Source organism: Medicago sativa, chromosome 1 (genome assembly GCF_051527215.1).
Source record: "Medicago sativa cultivar Bolivia chromosome 1, Bolivia_mono, whole genome shotgun sequence".
Taxonomy (NCBI): domain Eukaryota; kingdom Viridiplantae; phylum Streptophyta; class Magnoliopsida; order Fabales; family Fabaceae; genus Medicago; species Medicago sativa.
In genome coordinates this window covers 16757294-16779966 of record NC_140749.1, presented here as the reverse complement: position 1 = coordinate 16779966, position 22673 = coordinate 16757294, and the positions used below count along the sequence as shown (strand labels likewise).

The following is a 22673-nucleotide window of genomic DNA, read 5'->3' as shown; positions in this document are numbered from 1 at the left end:
GTATCCCCATCCTGCGTCCTCACACTAGTCGAAGCCCCCTCATACATATCCTGGATAGCTCTAATATAGGCAATCCTCACCCCTTTCTTCTCCAAGGCTTTCCACAAAATCTCTCTAGGTACTCTATCATACGCCTGCTCCAAATCAATGAAAACCAAGTGTAAATCTTTTTTATCCGTCCGATATCGCTCCATCACGCGTCGAAGTAAGTAGATCGCTTCCATAGTCGACCTCCCAGGCATAAAACCAAATTGGTTATCCGTAACGTGAGTCTCTTTTCTTAGTCTTCGCTCAATTACCCTTTCCCATAACTTCATGGTATGACTCATTAGCTTAATTCCCCTATAATTCGCGCAATGTTGTATATCCCCCTTGTTTTTATAGGTTGGAATTAAGGTGCTTCTTCTCCACTCGTCTGGCATTTTCTTCGTCCTCATAATCTCGTTGAAAAGTTTTGTGAGCCACACAATTCCTCTATCGCCAAGACTTTTCCACACTTCGATAGGTATGTTGTCCGGCCCAACTGCCTTGCCATTACTCATCCTTTTCAACGCTTCTTTCACCTCGTGCTCCTGAATCCGACGATAATAGTTATAGTTCCGGTCCTCCTCCCCGATGTCTAACCTGTTAGAGTCTGGTAAGATCTCATATCCTTCATTAAATAAGTTGTGGAAATACTTCTTCCATCTATCCTTAATATCTCTTTCTTACACCAAAACTCTACCCTCTTCATCCTTAATACAATTCACTTGGTTCAGGTCTCTTGTCTTTCGTTCTCGTCCCTTCGCAAGCTTGTATATAGATTTCTCCCCCTCCTTCGTACCTAAAGATTGGTATAATCCTTCAAATGCTTGAGTTCTCGCTTCGCTCACCGCCTTCTTAGCCTCTTTCCTAGCTATTTTATATTTATCCCAAGTTTCGGCATTTTTACACTTAGACCAATCTTTAAAACAATCTCTCTTGATCCGAACTTTACTCTGAACACTGTCATTCCACCACCAAGATTCTTTACCGCTAGGTCCAAAACCTCTAGATTCTCCCAACGTCTCTTTTGCCACCTTCTTAATCTCATGAGCCATCCTCTCCCACATATCATTAGCGCTTCCATGTGGTTGCCCGAAACCTCCCTCTAATATCTTGTGTTGGAATATCCTTTGTTTGTCACCCTTTAAATGCCACCACTTGATTCGCGGAGCCCCGCTACGATCTCTTCTCTTTTCCCTCCTCTTAACCCTTACATCCATCACCATTACTCTATGTTGGGTAGTTAAGCCCTCTCCAGGTATGACTTTACAGTCTAAACAGATCTTCCTGTCTGTTTTCCTAATGAGAAAGAAATCGATCTAAGAACATGAGGCCCCACTCTTGAAAGTGATGAGATGCTCCTCTCTTTTCCTAAAACACGTATTTGCTATAGTAAGATCAAAAGCCGATGAAAAATCTAAGATGGAATTACCCTCCGCATGTACCTCCCCGAGACCATACCCCCCATGCACGCCCTCGAAACCTCTCGAAACCCTCCCTACATGCCCATTCAAATCCCCTCCTAGAAAAATCTTTTCTTCTAATGGGATATCCTGAATTAAGCCTTCTAGCTCCTCCCAAAACTTTACTTTAAGGTGTTCTTCTAATCCTACCTGAGGTGCATAAGCGCTAATTACGTTAAAGGTGTCTTGTTCCACTACAAACTTTAGGGCTATAATCCGATCTCCTATCCTTTTAACATCCACAATATCTTTCTTCCACTCCTTATCCACAATGATGCCTACCCCATTTCTCGATCTAACTTCGCCTGTGTACCAAAGCTTAAATCCTGAACTATCTAATTCTTTCGCCTTTTTCCCCCACCCACTTAGTTTCTTGTAGGCACATAAAATTAATCCTCCTCCTGGTAGTGTCTACTACTTCCATAGATTTACCCGTAAGAGTACCTATATTCCATGTTCCAAAACGAATCCTACTCTCACGAAAAGAGTGTTTTAACAAAAATCATATCTACACGATATTAACTATATCATATGAATCATAAATTTTAATAACATCATATATGTGGACTACAAATGAAAATACGATTTTGAGTTGAAAAAATACAAATGAACTAAAAAAGAATAAAAATTATTAAAATATATATATACTTAAATATAAATTTTTATATTTATTAATGACAAATTCTTGTCCAATGATTTTTATATTTATCAATGGAAAATATTTGTCTCGTGTTTTTTAAGTTGTTCTCATTTATTTTTTTCAATGACTATAAATTGTTTTAATTTTTTTCAAAGACTAAAATTGAGTCTCGCAAATTTTATCAGTGACTAAAATGAGTCTTCATTTAGTAAAACTCATATTTTTAAGATGAAAAAATATATTTTATTCTAAAATAATAATTTGCATCATGAGTCATGACTTTACTTAAAAAATACATTTTCTCAAATGTATATTTTCATTTTATAAGAAAAGAATGCATATTACTACTCCCTCCGTTTCAAAATGAGTGTCACTTTAGCCAAAAAAATTTGTTTTAAAATGAATGTCACTTTACATTTCCAATACAACTTTAATTTTTTTCTTCCAACTTTACCCTCAATAAATACTCTAAATTTTTTCTCACACAATTTTCAATGCAACTTTAATTTTGTCTTTTTCTTATAAAGTAAATACAGTTTAGTAAAAGCGTTATATCTAATGATTATTTCATTTCATTTCTTAATCTGTGTGTCAAAACCTAAAGCGACTCATTTTGAAACGGAAGGAGTATTTTCAAATAAATTGCCCTATCATAAAAAAATAAAAACACATTCCGTTAAAAAAAACATATTTTATTTTGTTGTACATTTAACAACAATTTGTGTGATTGGATATTATATGAACCTATTTAAGTCTAGCAATTTAGCCTTTTTGACTTTAACATAGCCTATAACATGTACTATTCTCAATTAAACTATAAGGTTTTGATTAAAAATAAATTAGAATGAGGTGGACTTTCCCTAGAAATTTCCTCTTTTGAGCTTGTTATGTTAATAGATTTCCTCCATAATTATAGCCATGGCAAGATCACTAAAACGTAGCAAGTCTAGTTCTCCAACGAAGAGTAATCATATGCAAAATTTCTTGTGAATTTAGAGCTCCAAATCATACCAATAAAATTAGATGGAGCAAATATCAATGACAACCAATAATCAAAACAATTGCAAACATCAATAATAGATCTAGATCAAATTTAGAAACCAAGTGTAAAGCAAAATCACAATTGAATCAAAGAACAACAAGATAAAGAGAGTAGGGAATTGGAAACAACACGCTTATAATTTATTCACCAAGTTCGGTCCAATAAATGACCTACGACTTGAGGAGAAAGATCTCTCTATTTCACCATCAATGAATTTCTTATAGAGAGATACAAAAGAGTTAAAAGAAATTAGTTTGTGTTTCAACAAGCACTCTAAAATCAATCTTAATTCCTACCATTTTCCCGAATATCCTTCAATGACCAAGAGACTTGTTGATTTCCATATATTTTCCAACTCTAGAATCTAACCTCCAAAAGGAACCAACCCTTAACCTATGCCTTTTCTCTCGGTCCCCTCTTTTGGTTCCTTGAGAATCCCCAATAAATGGATAAAAATTGCTTGTATAGTATTCAGATCTAGTGCAAATTGCACCACGATTGCAGTAGACCGTGCTATGATTCCAATTCTTACACAATACTATTGGTACCAATAGAAAAAAACGTACCACGATTTTTGACAAGTCAACAACATCAATTTTCCCAACTTGTAAAATCATATCACGATTTTTTTCAGAGAATTCAACACTCCATTTTGAGTCAAATTTCTACAAAATTAATTGATACTTTGGATTTAATAATTAATTATAAAAAGTATTGACATCTATATATTTAATTTTTCACCCTCACGACCTTGTTAAAGTTCTTTTGAAATTATGGTCGCATCTCAGTCTGGACTTATGTAATTTGTTAGACCTAGACTCCTTTTTCTTCTATAAAATCAATGTCGCAATTAGGCATGGCAATGGGGCGGAGTGGGGACGGGTTTTACCTTTCCCGACCTTATATTCTACTCCTGTATACTTACATGTTACCCTACTCATACCCAGTAGGGATGAGAAATCGAATCTCATCCCCATCCTCGATAGGTTCGGGTATCTCCTCCTTATATCCATCCCCGTAATGGATATATTATTTTTAATAAAAATAAAAGTATTTTTCATCCCCGAGCGCAATGTTGTAATGCATTATCCAGCAAAGAGACGATGACAATCGATGACTATGGTGATGGAGAAAAGAGATGCCGAAATTGTGAGATATGGAAGGAGAAAAGAGAGAACTATGATAAATAAGTGTCATCTGAAAGACTGAGACGTTAACTGTGTGAGTGAAATGATTTAGAGTTTGAGTCTTTATTTATAAAAAATGGGTAATAAATTGATTTTCAACATTTGGGACGGGTTTGTGTATGAGTTTGGGGTGGACATTTATATCCCCATTACCCGTCCTGTACCCATGTTTTGAAATCGGAGAAGACTCAAACTTATACCCAAACCCAATTAAAGTAGGAAAAACCTGTCAAATTAGATTTGGTTTGGGCGGGTACCCGCGAGTATGAGTTTTGTTGTCATGCCTAGTCACAATCTCTATGAATTTATCTCAGTTAAAAAATACTCCCTCCGGTCTCAAGTGTAAGCAACTTTTCACTTTTTAGATTCATTCAATAAATGATGTATGTGGTAACATACATCATTTATTGAATGAATCTAAAAAGTGAAAAGTTGCTTACACATGAGACTGGAGGGAGTATATTGTAAAATGGAGCAATGATATGGTCACTCATTCAAACACTCTCCAACTAACACTATCCATGTGTATGGTGCCACGTTTCCACTTATTTATCTCTTTACCTTGTTTGCCGGCATTTAAAGAATGAAATTTTTTTAGGATAGTGTTAACTTGTGTCCTTAGGGCACATGTTAAAAAATCTAAAAGAAGAAATATTTTATAAAATTTTGTGTATTCAACTCATTAAAAAACTAAAGATTAAATGTAATACACACATTCCAACGAGCTATTTCTATATTTGTTTCATTAACTTGTGTCTTGAGGGCACAAGTTAACATTTCCCATTTTTTTATTACTTTTTTATTTTTTTTTTATTATTGGCATCTCAAAAGCCATCTCTGCACTTGTCAAAAAAAAAAAAAAAACATCTCTCCAAACGGACCGCTGCTGCCATGGAGAAAAGATTACACAGCTGCCATGTTCAAATCTTCAATTAGTAATTGTATAAAGCAAAGCATTCAATCGATTTTCTATTGAAATATTAGCTAACATTCAAACATTGCATCACTCCAAATTTTCTGGGTTGCTGTAGTGTGAGGATGAGATCTACGATGGTGGTCAATCGGACTCCGCCGCACACAAGAATCCTACCACAACAGTGGAAAAATATGTTCACTTGGCTTCCCGTCCAAATAGCAAATAACCATTAGAGGTTTCTACTTCATCTGAAAACAACCACCGCCGGTGAGGACAACCAGAGATCGGTGAGGACAAGAGCAACGGCGGTGAGAGAGAAGAGTACGACGAGGAGGAACGGTCGTCTACCGAGTAGCTGAGAAAGGCGATGGTGCAATCACTATAGAAGAGGAAGAACCAGGTACCGCAAACGGCGAGGACGATGACGGGGGAGTTGGATTCACAACAACGATAAGTGTAAAAACAATAAAGAATTAAAAAAAAAACACAAAAAAAAAAAATTGTGTTTGAAACATATCTCTACCTGATGAGCCGGTTGTAAGTAAAAAATTGAAAAGGTGGGACACGTGGAACCATACACCAAGAGAGTGTGTAAAAGAGAGTATGTGAGCAAGTGTTTCTAGCATTTCCCCTCTAAAATGTATATATGTGTTGATGTGTTGATGTTTGACTCTCGAATTTACTATTTATTCATCTTTTACACTATGTTTGGTAGAACTCCAAGTTCTACTAGTGCTGTTTGGTCGAAGGTTTGGCATAAATCAATTCCGTCAAAAGTCTCTTGTATAGTTTGGAGATTGTTTCAAAATAGGTTAGCTACAAGAGACAATTTATGTAGGAGAGGAGTCATTGGGCAGGGGTCTTTGCTTTGTGTAGGAGAATGTGGGAGAGAGGAAACAACAACCCATTTGTTTTTTGAGTGTCCAAAATTTTCAGGTGTCTGGTACAAAATCTGTCATTGGCTCGGGATCTCCTCTGCATTTCAAAAGGAAGGATTGGCTCATATATAACAATTTGAAGGTCTGATCGGTAGCGGCAGAGCATTCTCAAGTCGTGTCAGAGTGATTTGGTTTGCTTGTGTGTGAAGTATATGGAAGGCAAGAAATGAAAGCATCTTTCGTAACAAGGTGATTTGTTTAGACAATATGTTGGAGTTTGTGAAGGTGACATCGTGGAATTGGCTTAGGATTAAATCAAGCATTATTAATTATAGCATCAGTGCGTGGTGTCTGAACCCAAGGGCCTGTTTAGGGTGTGTGGAGATGTAATTCTCTCAGCAGCTGCTTTCTTTTGTCAAATGGAATCAAATCCTTGTTTCAGAAGTGTTTGTGCAGCATTTCATTGCAGTTTAGGAGCATTTTATATTTTTCTTTTTAGCTTCAAGGCGTTTTCTTTGTTGCTGGCTGTTTTGTTTGCTAATTCTGGTTCAGTGAGTGCAGGAACTTGTCTTCTAATTTGATTTTGTGGGCATATTGATTTTTAGTAGGAGCTTGTTGGATGCTTTGTGTTGGCTTGATCCTTTTTTGTTGTTCCTACCTCTAGGAGTCTCGTGTTTGTATATCTTTTGGTTAGAGGTGTTGTTATGCCTTTCATTCTTTGTATCTTTTGTCTCAGCCAAAGTATGCCTTATGCTTTGTGGTGAGACTTTGATTAATAAAATCTTCTTTGCTTTTTCAAAAAAAAAAAAAAAGAAAGAGAGAAAGAGGGAAGAGAGAAGTTGGATAGAGAGAAGCAACTTCTCCTGTTTGGTTGAGAATAGAGATTGAAGAGAGAGACCAAATATGGTGGGACCCATGCCTGTTTTATTTCTCTCTTGAAGTGGGAAGAAATACAGTAGAGATGTGAACTTTTTTCTCTTTTCCAAAACTATCCCTGGTATTGTGGCTGATATAAAACTATTGTCCTTTTTTTTTTGTTACCACTATTGTACTGCTTTCATGGTTTTTGTTGTAGCAGGTGAAAACAAAAACTGATACGCAACTCTCTTGCCTTTACCTCTTTATTTGAATCCTCTTTTATTATAATAAATAAAATTAAACTAGTTAGTTAACTAATGAAACAGTTTAACCGACTAAATTGTAAAATTGTAATAAATAATTAATTAAGCAAATAAGTTATCAAATTTCTTTGTAAAAAAATTACTTAGTTTCTAAATTAAATTAATGTAAATAATTATATCAATTTTTATAAGAAATTAATTCATATATAATAAAATTGTATATTAAAGTTTAGTAAGGATATTTTGGTCTTTTCAAAAGTTTAACACACTTCTCTCTTCTCTATTTCTCTCATTTCTCTCTTATACCAAACAATAGGTGAAATCTACTCTATTTCTCACCGATTTCTCTCTTCCTATACTCTCTCTTCATAACTTCTCTCTTCACAACTTCTCTCCTAAAATGTGAATTTTCACTTGACTATTTGAAGAAAAAAAATTGCCACGTTGTGCTTCGTTGTTACCTTGGATGCTGCTATGATTCAAGACCCCATAAAAACATTTTGTTTGCCGGTGTTATTTAAAGCATTTTACATTGGGTTAGACCGCGATTTAACGTTGTCTCGAGCTTTTTGTCAATAAATAAAACGTGTGCAACATCACCATGTGGAATTATTTTACTTTTTTATTTAAATTAAAGGTTTATTAACAAAATACTTTTTTTTTTGTGGTGGTCGGGGTTAGAACCCTGAACCTTGCATATATTATGCATTGTTCATACCAACTGAGCTAAGTTCACGGGGACTTATTAACAAAATACTAATCCAAGCACAAGTTTTGCAAGGATTTTTTTTAAAAGAAAAGATGCATAGCATTTTATTAATAATAAGTTGTTCAATACAACGAGGTACAACATAATAAGTAGTGAGACTAGCTAATAATGTGGCAAAAATATTAACCGGAATATTGTGGGATTGGGAGGAGGAGTTGCTAGGAGAGTGTTGGCTGTTGTTATTTGATGTTACTTTGCAGGAGCAGACTTCTGATTAGTGGAGGTGGAGACTTGATCCTTATGGAGGTTATTCTGTTCGCAGTGTATATCAGATGTTGACGACCGATGACAGTCATATTTCTGACGCGGCTTCTGATTTGATTTGGCACAAATTTGTTCCAGCAAAGGTGTCGATTTTAGCTTGGAGACTTCTTCGCAACTGGTTGCCAGCCAAAGTAAATCTGATGGCTTGTGGGATCATTGCTCAGGAGGCTCAGTTGTGTGTGACTGTGTGCGGAGAAGTGGAAACAACGCAACATTTATTTTTCTCCTGTCGCATTTTTGGGGAGTTGTGGTACTTGGTTTGTGATTGGATTGGAGTTTATGGGGCAGACCCTTATAGCACTGCTGACCATTTTCTCCAATTTATTTATTTGACAGGTGGTTCGGTAAAAAGCATATCTTTTATGCAACTTATTTGGCTCGTTTGTTTGTGGGTTTTATGGAATGAACGTAGTAATAGGCTTTTTAGAAACAAGGAAATCAATATGTGTAGCTTGTTGGAAAAAGTCAAGATTCACTCGTATTGGTGGATGAAGGCATCTAATGATGTTTTCGTTTTAGGAGGTCACAACTGGCTGGCATGTGTAATGCCCACTTTTTCATAATTAATATTTAAGTGATTTATGGTTTTTATTAGAATAATATGTGAATTATTATATATATATATATATATATATATATATATTGGTAGAAGATATGTTAATAATATAAGTATTTTCTTAAGTGGGGGAGAAATATTGTTATTAGTAGAAATAATTAAATTATTAGGGGAAGGAGTAAGTTGTGGTGAGAAGAGCAATTAGGGAAAGAATAAAAGTCTGTAATTGGGAGAGAAAATTAGAACGCGTACACCAGAGAAAAGAAGAGAGAAAGAGGAGAAGTCAGAGAGAACCCTAAAGAACGAAGAACGCGGCTTTTGGATTTCAGAAACATAATCTAAGGTAAGGGTGAGACTAACTCTCATTATTAACAAGTTTTGATTCATAGAAGTGATCAATTGTTGTAGGTTTAAGGGATTGGGATTAGGTCAAAAATTATTAAAAGTGGAAGAATTAAGTGAATTTTGATGTAGTTTGATGTAGACAGATGTTAATTAGTCATAGAACACGTTTAGATGTTGATTGGTGATGAATTAGAGGGCTGGGAGGTGAGAATTCGAGTGCTGAGATGAGAGATGAGAGCTGCGACAGAACCCAGTTCTGTCATCGCTCGCCGTTGCGAGCGATTCAGCTCGCCGTTGCGAGCAATCCCCAACTCGCAATTGCGAGTAACCCTGCTCGCCGTTGCGAGCTTCCCCGTTCAGCTCGCCGTTGCGAGTAGAATAGCTCGCCGTTGCGAGCTAGTGCTGTACAGACCTGATGTTGTGCAAAATTGTGTCCTTTCACCCGTTTCTTTGATGAATTAGTTTCTGATGTTTATATTAGTGATGATGCTGCTAATTATGATGTTCCAGTGATGCTGTTTTGATGTAATGAGTTTTTGTGAATTATTTGTTAATTAATTTAACATTAAAAATGAAGATTGTTGCATTTAGAGTCGAGTTGTTGCATAGTCGGCGATGGAGGCTCAATGTCTGACAGGTTCTTATGACCTTAGCGATGGGGGCTTAATGCCCGACGGTCCAAATATGACCTTAGCGATGGGGGCTTAATGCCCTGGTGGTTCCACATGCATGTTGATGTTGTCTAAGTTGTTGTTGATGTTGTTGTTGCATTGTAGAGTCATCATAACTTAAAATAAATGATCAATGATGTGATGATGTTGCTACCTTGTTGTTGTTGTTGCTGTCCCAATAATCATAATGATGTAAATGAAGTGAATTAAGATGAATATGTTACCTTGAATAACTATGAAGTTGTTAGCCTTGCTAAATGATGTTAAAATGATGCTATTAATGTTAGATATATGCTGTTGATTATCTTTTATGAATTATTATTTGTTTTTAATGAATGTGAAATCTCACCCCTTCTGCTTGAAAATGTTGCCCTTCGTATGGGTAACTTGCAGGTAACCAGGACTAGCTGTGTTCGTGAGTAGACTCCTCACATCTTGTCTAGGATGCTCTGATACGTAACGGGGTGGGGGTGTCTGATGATTGTTTGTCCTTGTTACGTATTTTATTTAATAAATGTTGAACATTTTATGAAGACTATTTGAGAGGTTAAGTTGTGGCCTTTTATGCCAAAGATTTTATGTGACGTTGCAAACTAAATTTCTGCTGCTTTTGATTATTGAATTTTATAAAGACAGTTTGATTAAATAAATAGTATTTCCTATTATTATATTTGTTGGAAATGATGTATGGATGTATGTGATGCTCCGTTATGTTGATAAACTCTGATAATTTTTATGAAATTTTTAAGTTGGGAAAACGGGGCGTTACAGCATGCCCGCTAGCTTGTTTGGGCATTGGCTAGCCTTGTCAGTTTTATTTTATTTTTGGTCTTTGTTTGTGAACTTTAACTGCACTCTTTTGACACGTCTTGTGCTGAAAAAGCAACTTTGTTATTGTTAATATATTCCATTTTTGCCACTTAAAAAAAAATAACCTTCACTTCCTTAAAAAAAAAAAAAAAACTTGACTTTTTTTTTTAGCAAGGAAAACCTTCACTCTTTATTATATACTTTCTATGCTTTTTTTATTTTTAAGGAATTATGCTCCTTTTTTTGTATACTATTTTTGTGCTACTTTATAGTGTACTGCTTAACTACACACCCATCCAAATTTTGCACCGAAAATGTCTCCTTTTACTTATGCCATGATTCTCCTAGCTCATAGTATAGCTTCTTATTCTTATCTCTCTACATTTGATAATGTAGTGGACAACGAACGTTCAATGCCTAAATTATTATTCCTAAATTCACATTCAAAGGTCAAGAGAGGAAGCATGTGGATTCTTTTATACACAAGAGGTATATGAGCAAGTTTGTGGAAGTACTTCATCCACCAATGCTCAATCATCTCCACTACTAGTGACTAGACATATGGTTCTAATGATTCATAACTTTGAGTTGGAGTTCAAAACAAAAAATAAAATAAAAATTCAAAACCACCAACACCGTTCATTAAATATGCGTGACACTAAATTAAACAATTATGCGCTACTTTTTTTCTTTAACAATAATTCTATTATCCACTACCAACATGTTTAGTCTAGTGGAAATGATTAGACTCCTCAGTACGATGAATCAGACTCCACAACATAACGAATCAAAGTTTAAATCCCATCAAATATTTAGTAGTCAGTTTGTCTCGAATAAGATTACTTTCGGTGGTTTGAGACGTGATGCAAATAAAATAAATTATTATGCACTACTTGGAATACGTGGAAGTTTATCATTGGCTTGGTTAAATATGTTTGTATGCTGACGATATGCAATAGTGCGACAATATCTTCCATTAAATTGGACCAAGATTCAAGAGCTTTATTCAACGAGTTTGTTTTTTTGTTATGCCATTGCCAAATGCCCCAACCCAAATGTTCTATTGTTTGTCATTCCAACGTGGATAGCATAATAGAAGCACAAAGATTTCTTCTGAAGTACTTCTCTGTTAATTGTTTCTCATCTCTCTTTCTATAGATATAATCCTTAGCCAAACTTTGGAGGATGTGAAGAATTAAGAGTCTTGGGGTTGGACTTTTTTCTTTTGGATACACAAGAGGTATGTGTTTATTCTTCTTGTTCTTCTTTGTGTATTATGATTGTTGAATTTAATGGTTGAGTTCTATTACACAATATCGTGATAGTAGATATCGTGCAAATCAATTCAAATTATTTATATGGTATCAAATTCTACTCATTTTTATTTGAAAGGATACATAATTGCTTTAATAAACACTTTAACTCATCAAGAAAATTGCTGTAAATCTCCTAACTTCATCAATGTAATTTCAATATTATCCATCCATAAATTTATGCCAAAGAACAAAGTAACTATATGATGCTTCATCTTCATGTCAAAAAAATTATATGATGCATTGAGGATAATCCCTGTAGTATTTAGCACTCCTCCCTCCCTCTTTGAAAAATTGTTCAAAAACAACTTTTCTTAGACTCAACAGCATGACGACCAGCATGAAATTGTTCTGTATAGGAATGTATTTGATTTCCTTAAATGAAGTGAGTTTGAGTTTTGTGGATAAAAAAAAATGTAATTGGAATGAAAGATTCTATTACATATGGCGAACTTAATTTTCCTACAAAGATTGATCTTTAACAAAGCGGCGAACTTAATTTTCCTACAAAGATTGATCTTTAACAAAGCGTGATATATTATCTCTGATGGTCTGGTCTGGTGGTATTATCTTGTGATCTTGAAGTATGCTCATTTTTAAGTTCTCAAATTTGATTCACCATGATGTCAATTTAGATTTACTAATTTAGTTTCTTAAAAAAAATAAAAATAAAGTGTGATTATTTCATATTAATAGCATAATTAACAAAAAAAAGACTCTACAACACTTCTAGCATTTGACTCCTATGAACTAAATTAGTGAAATAAGAAAACCAACCAACTGTAATATATTTTTATTTTTATTCATTACCTAAAAAAACAATTTTTATTCATTAACGATTGATATTATTTTTGTCAATATCTAAAGTGAACAGTTTACAATTTCAACATATCTCATCGACGTATTTTTATATGGTCACAAAATCAAATCTAATATTTAGAGACACACAGAGATAACATTTTGAGAAAAAAGTGTCTTTTTGTGTGAGAAAAAAGTGTCTTTTTGTGTGTATGTGTCTAAGAACATCTCCAATGGTAATCTCCACAAAAAAATAATATTTTTAGGTCTCATTAACTCGGATCATTTTGAAACAGCTTGGCCACTTTTTACTCTAATGATGCAACTCCTTACAAACTCATATCTAGTCCCACAAGTTTAACTCACATGTAACAACAATAACAACATCAATCAAGTCTTTTTTCACTAAGTGAAGTTCGCTACATGGATCAAATTATTAATTTGAATCCAACTCATTAATTTATATCATAAACCATACTTTGATCAAACTCATTGATTTCTCAATCTTTTTTGATAATTTCTTTGATAGTTTTTCCGGGTCTTTCTATGTATCTAGTAATATGATTATCCTCCAGACGATATAGTCTCCTTCCTGACTACAAAATCTATAGATCTTATCTTTATATGTCCAAACCACCTAAGGCTATTTCCCAACATCTGTTTTACTACAAGTGCAACCCCAACTCTCTCTTTGTAGTCATATTTCATATAGTTTTATCAAACATCCAACACAACATCTCCATATATTCTACGCTTATTTTACTCGCATATTGGTTTTTCACCATCCACATATTTTGTTTCATACAATATCGATGGACTTATTGGTGTCCAATACGAATTTCCCTTCAATTTAAATTGTACTTTCCCATCATATTATAAAACACACATGTTCTTCTCAATTTCAACCATCTAAATTGAATAACAAACAAATATAATAGTAATTTTTTATTCATAAACTAATCTCGGAACAAATACTTTAGAAAGAAATGGGGATGACATGTTGTGCTACCTGTGGAAAACTCCAACGTCGATTTGATGAACAAGTGGGGTGTTTGAACTTACATATTGGTGAACCAAGCTGGGACCTCCATCGAAGTCACGTCTTCAATTTACGGAGCCTCAATTTTTTTGGTTATATGGTAGTCTTAAACCAAACACATTTTATCCGATAAAAAAAAGGATAAACGAATAAGATCATAACTTGAGCTTAACCCACGCACATCCCATCACCAACAACAAAACTGAAACCAAACAACAATTACAATGTTGACTATTTTTTATGTTATTTAAGATTTAAATAAATGATATTCTTTTAAAAAAATACATTGTTTTTAATTAAGAATCTAATTTTAATAAGAGTTTTAATTAAGATACCTCCTCTTTGGTGTATGGGGAAGTGATGCACATAATTTTACCGTCACCGTTAGATTATGAGACTTACCAGATGTTAAGGTAAGTCATGTGCATCAGATTTTTACTTTTTTCTTCTCTCCACCACCGTGTACCGTCATGTCTAGGGGTGTTCAAAACCGAACCAACCCAATAGAAAAACTGCAAACCAAACCAATCCAAACTGAAACCGCAAAAAACCGCACGTGGTTCGGATGAATTCAGATGACTTTTGCACTGAACCGCGCGGTTCGGTTCGGTTTGCGGTTTGCATCTCAGCAACCGAACCAAACCAAACCAAACCGCAAGAATAATGAATATTACTTAAATATGTACTAGCCCAATTACATAGCTCAAGAATAATCTCTTTTGATTCGATTTTTCCATCGTTGCACCATCAAGTTCGATTATAATTCCTTTCCATCTCTTTCAATTCATTTCTAGTGATGAATTTGTTTTCTTTACTTCCCAATAATTTGTTTCATGCTCATGTTTCTTCTTAATTTTACCTATTTTGATATAAGTTTTACCTAATATTTTATCGTATAAACATCATCAAAATAAAATGTCCTATGTTTATTTTGTAACAAGTTGGCAATATTAGAGTTAATGTAATATTTTTTATCTCGCGATAATATTTTTTATCTCGCGATAAACCGCACAAATCGAACCAATCCAAACCGCATTTGTTTGGTTTGGTTTGGATGACTTTTTAAAAATCAACCGAACCAAACCAAACCACATGTTTTTTTATCTCGCGGTTTGGATGACTTTTTTCCTCAAAACCGAACAAAACCGCACCGCGAACACCCGTAGTCATGTTGGATGAAAAACCACCACCACCACCACCACCATCTTCTTCATTGATCCACCGCAAAATCCTAGCTTACATGGCATGAAGATGAAGCAATCAGTACTATTAGATTCACTTTCCATAGCGCGATGTCTCCATCCGGTGCAGATTGTTCCGTCATCGTCGTCACCGACAGATGAAATGGTCAAACTAAATCGCCTAATCAATCTGAACTTCTTCGTGTTTTCCTTGAGAGCCTTTGTTGTTGATTTCTTCAAGTGCGCGTGTGAAAGATGATTAGATTGGTAATCATCTTGATGCATCTTCTATTTTAGTTTTCCAATTTCACATTCTTTAGAAACATTAAGTAAAACTGAATTTGTGAATTGTGAAAAGAAAAAAGAAAAAAATTAAATAGTTTGAGAATGACCTAATAATGATAGTATATTTGAATATCTGAAACTGAATCCAACAACTATCATCAACACTCTGTGCATGTTTGGCATCATTGCGGGTCACGTGGATTTGTCAGAATTACCGTTAACTATTGTGATTGCAAATGCCACGTGCATGTTTGGTATCATGGTGGTTTTGTCAGAATCACGGTGAAGCTTGATAGATAAGTATAGTTTGTAGCTTTTGCAAAATCATGTGATTCGGTGTAATTCCGACAAATCCATCATGATACCAAACATTTGCTCCAAAGTTTCACATTTTTAAAACTAATATAGTACACAAGTAGTATTCGACTATTCGGTAGCTTTGTTCATAATAGTTATAGTTATATACTGTAATAGTATGTTAGTTCATAAATTAATATGTTTCTGTTATAAGATGCTTGTACACAATTTATATCGGTGTTTCCCTTAAAACAAAAGTCAAATGTGTTTCGTGTCTTTTGTCACTTCAAAACTTTGATAGAAGTTCAGTTTGGCATCAAACTGAAGACTATTAGACATATGGAGGGGTTGAGTTTAGGGCCTTAGCCTCATACTCTAAATATGAATGGTTCGGTAGAATAGAAACACAAATATATTGTGGAGACTGGGCTTACTCTTTTTCCACGAGCCGGTCTTCCCTTCTGTTATTAGGATTATGCCTTCTTAATTGCAACCTGCCTCGTTAACCGCATGCCCACAACATTGAGTCCTCTTACTTCAGATTGTTTCAACAAATTCCTGATTATAAATTCTTAAAGTGTTTGGTTGTGCTTGTTTTCCACGTCTTTGATTCTAAAATAGTTACAAGTCGGTCTTTCATTCAAAAGAATGTGTTTTCATAGGATTTTCCCTCACCAGGTGACCATGTATTTGGTAACCCTGCATCTAGTAATCGTGCATCTTTGTGATCCTGCATTTGGTAACCCTGCATCTAACTATCCTGCATTTGGGTGACCCTTTATCTGGTAACTCTGCATTTGGTAACCTTGCATCTAACAATCCTGCATCTTGTGAATGTGCATTTGGTAACTGTGCATCTAATAATCCTTCAGTGGAGAACGATCCTTTGAAGTGCCAACAGTGGCAACTAGGGGATAGCGGCGCAAACAAAAGGACTAGTGAAATGAGCAGAGAGGTATAGAGGGAAATGTGAAAGTCTGCGTTTACAAAATCGAATACTTAGATGGCACTTTCTTGAGAAAATGCCATTTAAGCTAAAATTCTTCGTATCACTTTCTTCCAGATGTGATATCTAGTTGTTTAATTATTTTCAAAGTTAGTGTTTTTTTTTTTTTTTTTACAATTTTTGATTGCACACACTCGAGAAAGCTAATGCGTGATCTATGCACCCAACAGTGATAGTGTTTGCTTGAATATGAACTATCTCAACACTTTTACGCAGCGCAGCTTCAGGCAAACACTTAATAATCTTTGAAGTCACAAACAACAATATGGTTTACATTGTCTGTCACATAGTCATGGATATGGATACATATGACCTTTGGTTGCGGTTATATTCCTATATGAAACCTTATTCCATTCTTATGGTAACATAACCAAGTCCAAGATATATTTTATCAAATCGAAACAAATTGTTTCCTTTGCTAACTCTTGCTCTAGAAATTTTTTTTTTTTTCTTCCTCTATGTGCTTATTGTATCTCACCCAGTAAGGCAGTGAATTCTGCAGATTAGATTAAGAAAGTAATGGTTCTGCTTCCCCCTCTAACTAGACTTTTTTGCTTTTGATTAAGGGAATACTAAGCAATTTATTGACGAGAGAAGGTGGTTGAATGGCAAAAGTTTGTTGGCCATACTTTGATCCTGAGTACGAGAACTTCAGCAACAGAATCAATCCTCCAAGGTGCCCTGTTAACTTCTCTTGAAATACAATGCTTGTTTTCTTTTCCAATGATCTGCAAAATATTTAAACTCTAAAAAATTGACAGATATATTATTTTTTAATAAATAACAGTATGACGATTTTTGGCATTATCATTATGAATATTTATATATTATCATATTTTCAGTGTCATTTGACTGCTTTAACATAATCTTAAACGTCAAAAAGCGAAAGAACCGCAGAACATAAAATTAAATGCTTCTTTTTGTTCATAACGACTAGCCCTTGTTTTGACAAAAATAACTAGTCCTTTGTTACAAGGTAGATGTCATCAGTTCAATCCCTAGTGGCGTCATAGGTTACACTCCTTGTGATATTGAGGTATATGGTGGGAATTTGTAATATCCAGAAGAAGTTGCTCGTTTATGGTAAACTCTGTTTCCAATTCGCAGGGTCTCTATGGACAATGATAGTTGCCATGATTGTACACTGATCAAGGTATAATTCCTCAAAATAATTAATTATCTAACATTTTTCATGGCCTCATTTTGAGTCTTGATTTGCTATCTGAAGGAAACCTAGCCACTGGAGTTTTACGTCACTTGTGTCCTGTGGCTTTTTGTTGACCAAAAACAGAAAAAAAAAATGTGCAACGATGTTTTTTTAACTAACCTAACATCATTGAATTTAACTTATTGGTCTTCAATCAATTCTGACACATTTTCAAGATTGCCTAAGATCAACTTTTTCAGAAACCATCTTTAGCAATATTTTCTTTACTAAAACGTAGTTGCAAATTTGAACTGAAAATTTGTTGAGCAGAATGAACTCCTGTTAAAACCACTTTCAGTGAATTGCTAAATAATTTTTTTATTCCTAGTAAATTAGGCTAAACATTAGGCTACCCCAAGTGGCCATCATCATTAGTTTATTTCATTTCCATGGTTTTCATATGTAGATAAGTTGATGTAATATCGAATGGATTCTTTTTTACAATAATGCAGATTGATAGCGTCAATAAACCCGGAATTCTGCTGGAAGTCGTGCAAATCCTGACAGACCTTGACTTCATAATTACCAAAGCTTACATATCTTCTGATGGTAGTTGGTTTATGGATGGTACGTTTGCAATTGAATTCAAACTTGAACAAGCAATGCATTGATGTATACTACATAGATGTGTCTTGTTCTTGCTTGTTTGCTTAATTAAAATATGGTGATTATTTGTTGCATATGCAAATATTGGGACAACCATGCAAACCTTGCCTACAACATACACATTCGTGCTTAGATGTAACAGAAACTTTCATATTAAAAATTATAGTTAATATGTTTCGTTAATGTAATGAACAGTATTTCATGTCACGGATCAGCAAGGAAAAAAGATAACAGACAACAAAATTATTGACTTCATTGAAAAGGTATACATCTTCTTTCTCCTCGATTTTTATCTGACATGCTTTTAATATGATATGGTAGCAATGCTTTTAGTAGGCTTTATCTTTGTTTTGGAAAAGAAACCTAAGTATATGGTAGCATGATTTACCAATTCTTATTTTTGTTCTTTCAAATGCATTGATATGAGTTGAAACCAGTTAAGCACTACACCCGTCTCCCCTTTTGAGTGTGTAATGCACTTACAATCTTTGGACAGAATTTATAAACACAGCTAGGAACATCCAAACACAGTAGAAATTCCCTTACTGATAGTGGTCATAGTTCTAAAAGAAACAGTTGATTGAGTTCCTGCTAGTATCTACCCTGCTATTTCCTAAACAGACTCTAAATATCAATTGGATGATTTAATTATATTCTATAATTACATAAAGCAGAATCGCACCCTTGTATCAACTAGTTGTGAACATTTAAATAGGCTCTAGGACCAAAGGGTGGCAAGAGCCCAGAAGGTGTGAAGAGTTGGGAAGGCAAACGGGTTGGCATTCACTCCATTGGTGATCATACAGCCATTGAGCTCATTGGTCGGGACCGCCCAGGTCTTTTGTCTGAGATATCAGCTGTCCTGGCGAGCTTCCAATTCAATGTGATTGCAGCTGAAGTTTGGACTCATAACAGGCGAATAGCATGTGTCCTTTATGTCAATGATGCAACAAACCAAGCTGTGGATGATGATTCAAAAAGATTGTCTCTTATTGACGAGAAGCTCAACCACATCCTTCGTGGTTGTGAGGATGATGAGAATGTGGCCAGGACCAGTTTCTCCATGGGTTTCACCTTCACCCACATGGACAGAAGGCTCCACCAAATGTTGTTTGCTGATAGGGATTATGAGAGTGCTGGTGGAGTAACAACAGCAACAAATGTTGATTCTCCTCCCTCTTTCAGGCCCAATATCGAAATAGAACGTATTGAAGAAAAAGGCTACTCAGTGGTTAGTGTGAGATGCAAAGATCGGGCAAAATTGATGTTTGACATTGTCTGCACTCTTACTGACATGGAATATGTTGTTTTTCATGCCTCCATCTCATCTGAAGGGCCATATGCTTCACAGGTATGCATACATCATTTATCGACAATAATATTCCATTCTTTATTTTATAGTTACTGATAACACAGACATGCTTTATTTATTTACAGTAATATTTTGAATTGGTCTTGTAAGCAAAATCCTTAGGGTGTAGTTTGTAAAGAAATTGTCTGAATTTTCTGAAAAACAGGAAACAAAAATATTGCGAGGAATTTTTTAGTTCAGCTGGCCAAAGGAAGGAATAAAGAAATTAGTTATCTTGTTCTTGTAAAAAGACTAAGGGTCTGCTCGTTTATTGTTTTTACGAAGTCCTATACAAAAATTTGAAAACAAGCAAAACCTAAAAACAAGATGAGGGTTTTGCAATTAAAACGGAAAAGGAGATTAGAAAGTATTTTCTAAAACCATAAAACCCTAATGTTTTGATCCTTGAACACATCCTTTGTTTGCTTTTAATTTAACAGATTAAATCTATGTTTCATTAAATTTGCTTCAATTTTATAGCTACTCTAGTTTGAATTGGCTTATTTGAGCTTATCTACCGGCATTAGCACTTGTGAAACTGTTTGGGAGAACTTATGAAAACATCTTATGACATGTTCAGAAGCTGTTTTCAGCTTATTTTCATAGCCTCTCCAAGATAGTTTATGAGAACAACTTATAGCTTATACAAAAACAATTAACTTTATTATAATAAGTGCTTATGTTAGTAGAAGATTAAGTTGTTTATCCCAACAGGGACTAATACTATGTTTGAAGTATGTAGTAAGGGAAGTAACAGAAGTCTTAGTTGAAAAAACTCAAACAAAATTAATTGACAAAATTTGAGGTAGAATGACTAAATGGAGAAATGTAGACTAAGTTGTTGATGTGGTAATTCTTAGGAGTACTTCATCAGGCACGTGGATGGATGCACACTTGACACTGAAGGGGAGAAAGAAAGGGTCATCAAATGCATTGAAGCAGCCATTCAAAGAAGAGTAAGCGAGGTAATGTACGATTTATTTTTTATATTTTATGCTACTTTAACCATTACTAAAATAGACAAGGATGAACTTCCGGTTCTCAGCTCTTATTAGTAAGTCTTTCATGCTCTATTATGGAACTTGGTTAGTGACTTAATGTTTCTCTTGGCATGTATTCCCCATAGCTTCATGTGTGTTCTTCTAGCTGACGCCAGCGATCTACTATTCTTTTCTTCTCATTTTCTTTAGCAGAAAATCTTCTGAGTTTGACCAAATTAATACATTTTGAACCTGCAGCTATCTGCTTGTTTTGTTGCGAATGGTACGGTATACATACACGGTGATAAGTTCCACTCAGATTGTATCTGACCATCGTATCCACCAATGAATCGGTGACGGTTGATGGTCTTTTGTCTTCACTAGAGCTTAAGAATCCTTATGCTCCACACGTAATATCATTCAAATCCCTATAACCTCAAAATTTGAAGGAAAAAAATGTTAAAATATATTCTTGTCCTTATAAAATCATGATTGTCTAACTTTAGTCCTCCTCAATTTTTTTATTCATTTTTAATCTTTATATTTAACAAAAACTGCATAATTTTATTAGTTTTCGACGGGACTAAAACCACAGTTTTTATATCTTACAGGACTATAGATGGTAAAAGTTTTATAGACCAAAGGTTGAACTATCGTGATTTTGTAGGGACTATAATTAATTAATGGTGTTGAATGTGACAAATGCATGTCACCATCAGTCATATTTATGCTCGACCAGCTATCATGCATATTATTATCATCTTCTAAATTTTACATTAATTATTCTTCATACAATAAATAAATAAATAAATTAATGAATGATGAAGAAACTAACACACAAGATGATAGTGTCGTTACCATTGATCCTCTGGGTGATGGACACAGGGTGTGAGCCTTGAGCTGTGCGCAAAGGATAGAGTGGGCTTGCTGTCTGAAGTGACTAGGATTCTACGAGAGAACAGCTTAACAGTTTGTAGGGCAGGTGTGTCAACCATAGGAGAGAAAGGACTAAATGTTTTCTATGTGAGAGATGCATATGGAAACCCTGTGGATATGAACATCATTGAAGCACTGCGTAAAGAAATTGGCCAGTCTGTGATGGTCAATGTGAAGAAGGTACCAGCCAACACCAAAGCACCAGAAACCTCTCGAGGATGGGCTAGAGTAAGCTTCTTCTTTGGGAACTTGTTGGAAAGGTTCTTGACTTAATTAAAAGGGTTGAGAATCATGTACCTATTTTGTGATTTGTAAATGACACAACACAAATGTATGAATAAGAATAAAGTTGTTGTGTGTCAAACTTGGACAGTGCTTGAACTTGGTCCTTTTGTTTTAAACCAAACAATGCTTGTAAGATGTTACTTGTATTCCATCTTCCCTATCATAACATGTCCATCTCATGCATCTTACTTAATTTAACTATAGTCTTTAGTGTCTTTCTACATGAGTGTGTTGTATTTATACAAGGAGACAGACATTTGAAGTATATATGCAGGAAATGTATAGACAATTGAGAGTATACTCTCACTTGAAAACTTGATATTGAGCATGCAAATTACAATAATAAGATAGGGTTAAGATTAGTTTTAATTAAAACCATCATTTTTAATCTATTGTATAATCAAGATTAGCTTTTCGTACCATCAAACTTTGACATGATATGGCTCCCATGGATTAGTCCATACCCATCTGCGCAAGGCAGTTTACTTTGACGCTAAATTAGTCCGTGCCCATCTGCATTGTCGCTGCCTCTATTCAGTCATGGTTTTGATAGGGGAAAGATGTGGTGCATGAAGTAGCGCGGTAGCTTTACAAAAATAAGGCTTGCATGGAGGAATGATTTAAATGGTGACTCGCGTCTTAATGGAAACAGGTACCTATGGTCTCAGTGACAAAGCAGGGTTACGACATAGAAAGAAAGGTG

At 34.8% G+C, this 22673-nt stretch overlaps 1 protein-coding gene across 12 annotated transcripts; it reads left to right on the top strand.

Moving 5' to 3' along the window:
• Positions 1-11694: 11694 nt before the first annotated feature.
• LOC146953145 (ACT domain-containing protein ACR3-like) lies at positions 11695-22191 on the top strand. Of its 12 annotated transcripts, none has more exons than XR_015008130.1 (9): positions 11695-11926; positions 17172-17281; positions 17713-17758; positions 18265-18379; positions 18614-18681; positions 19134-19769; positions 20630-20734; positions 21008-21159; positions 21635-22191. XR_015008130.1 is itself a non-coding variant. In XM_085708060.1 (8 exons), the coding sequence occupies exons 2-8, from the start codon at positions 17211-17213 to the stop codon at positions 21956-21958; spliced, it is 1365 nt and encodes a 454-aa protein (XP_085564186.1). In that variant the 5' UTR covers positions 11695-11926; positions 17172-17210; the 3' UTR covers positions 21959-22191. The 12 variants fall into 12 exon arrangements, 10 of the variants coding, with proteins under 10 accessions (XP_085564186.1, XP_085564210.1, XP_085564200.1 ...); XR_015008135.1 differs by lacking the exon at positions 11695-11926 and adding an exon at positions 15003-15284; XM_085708060.1 differs by lacking the exon at positions 21008-21159.
• The last annotated feature ends 482 nt before the right edge of the window (positions 22192-22673 follow it).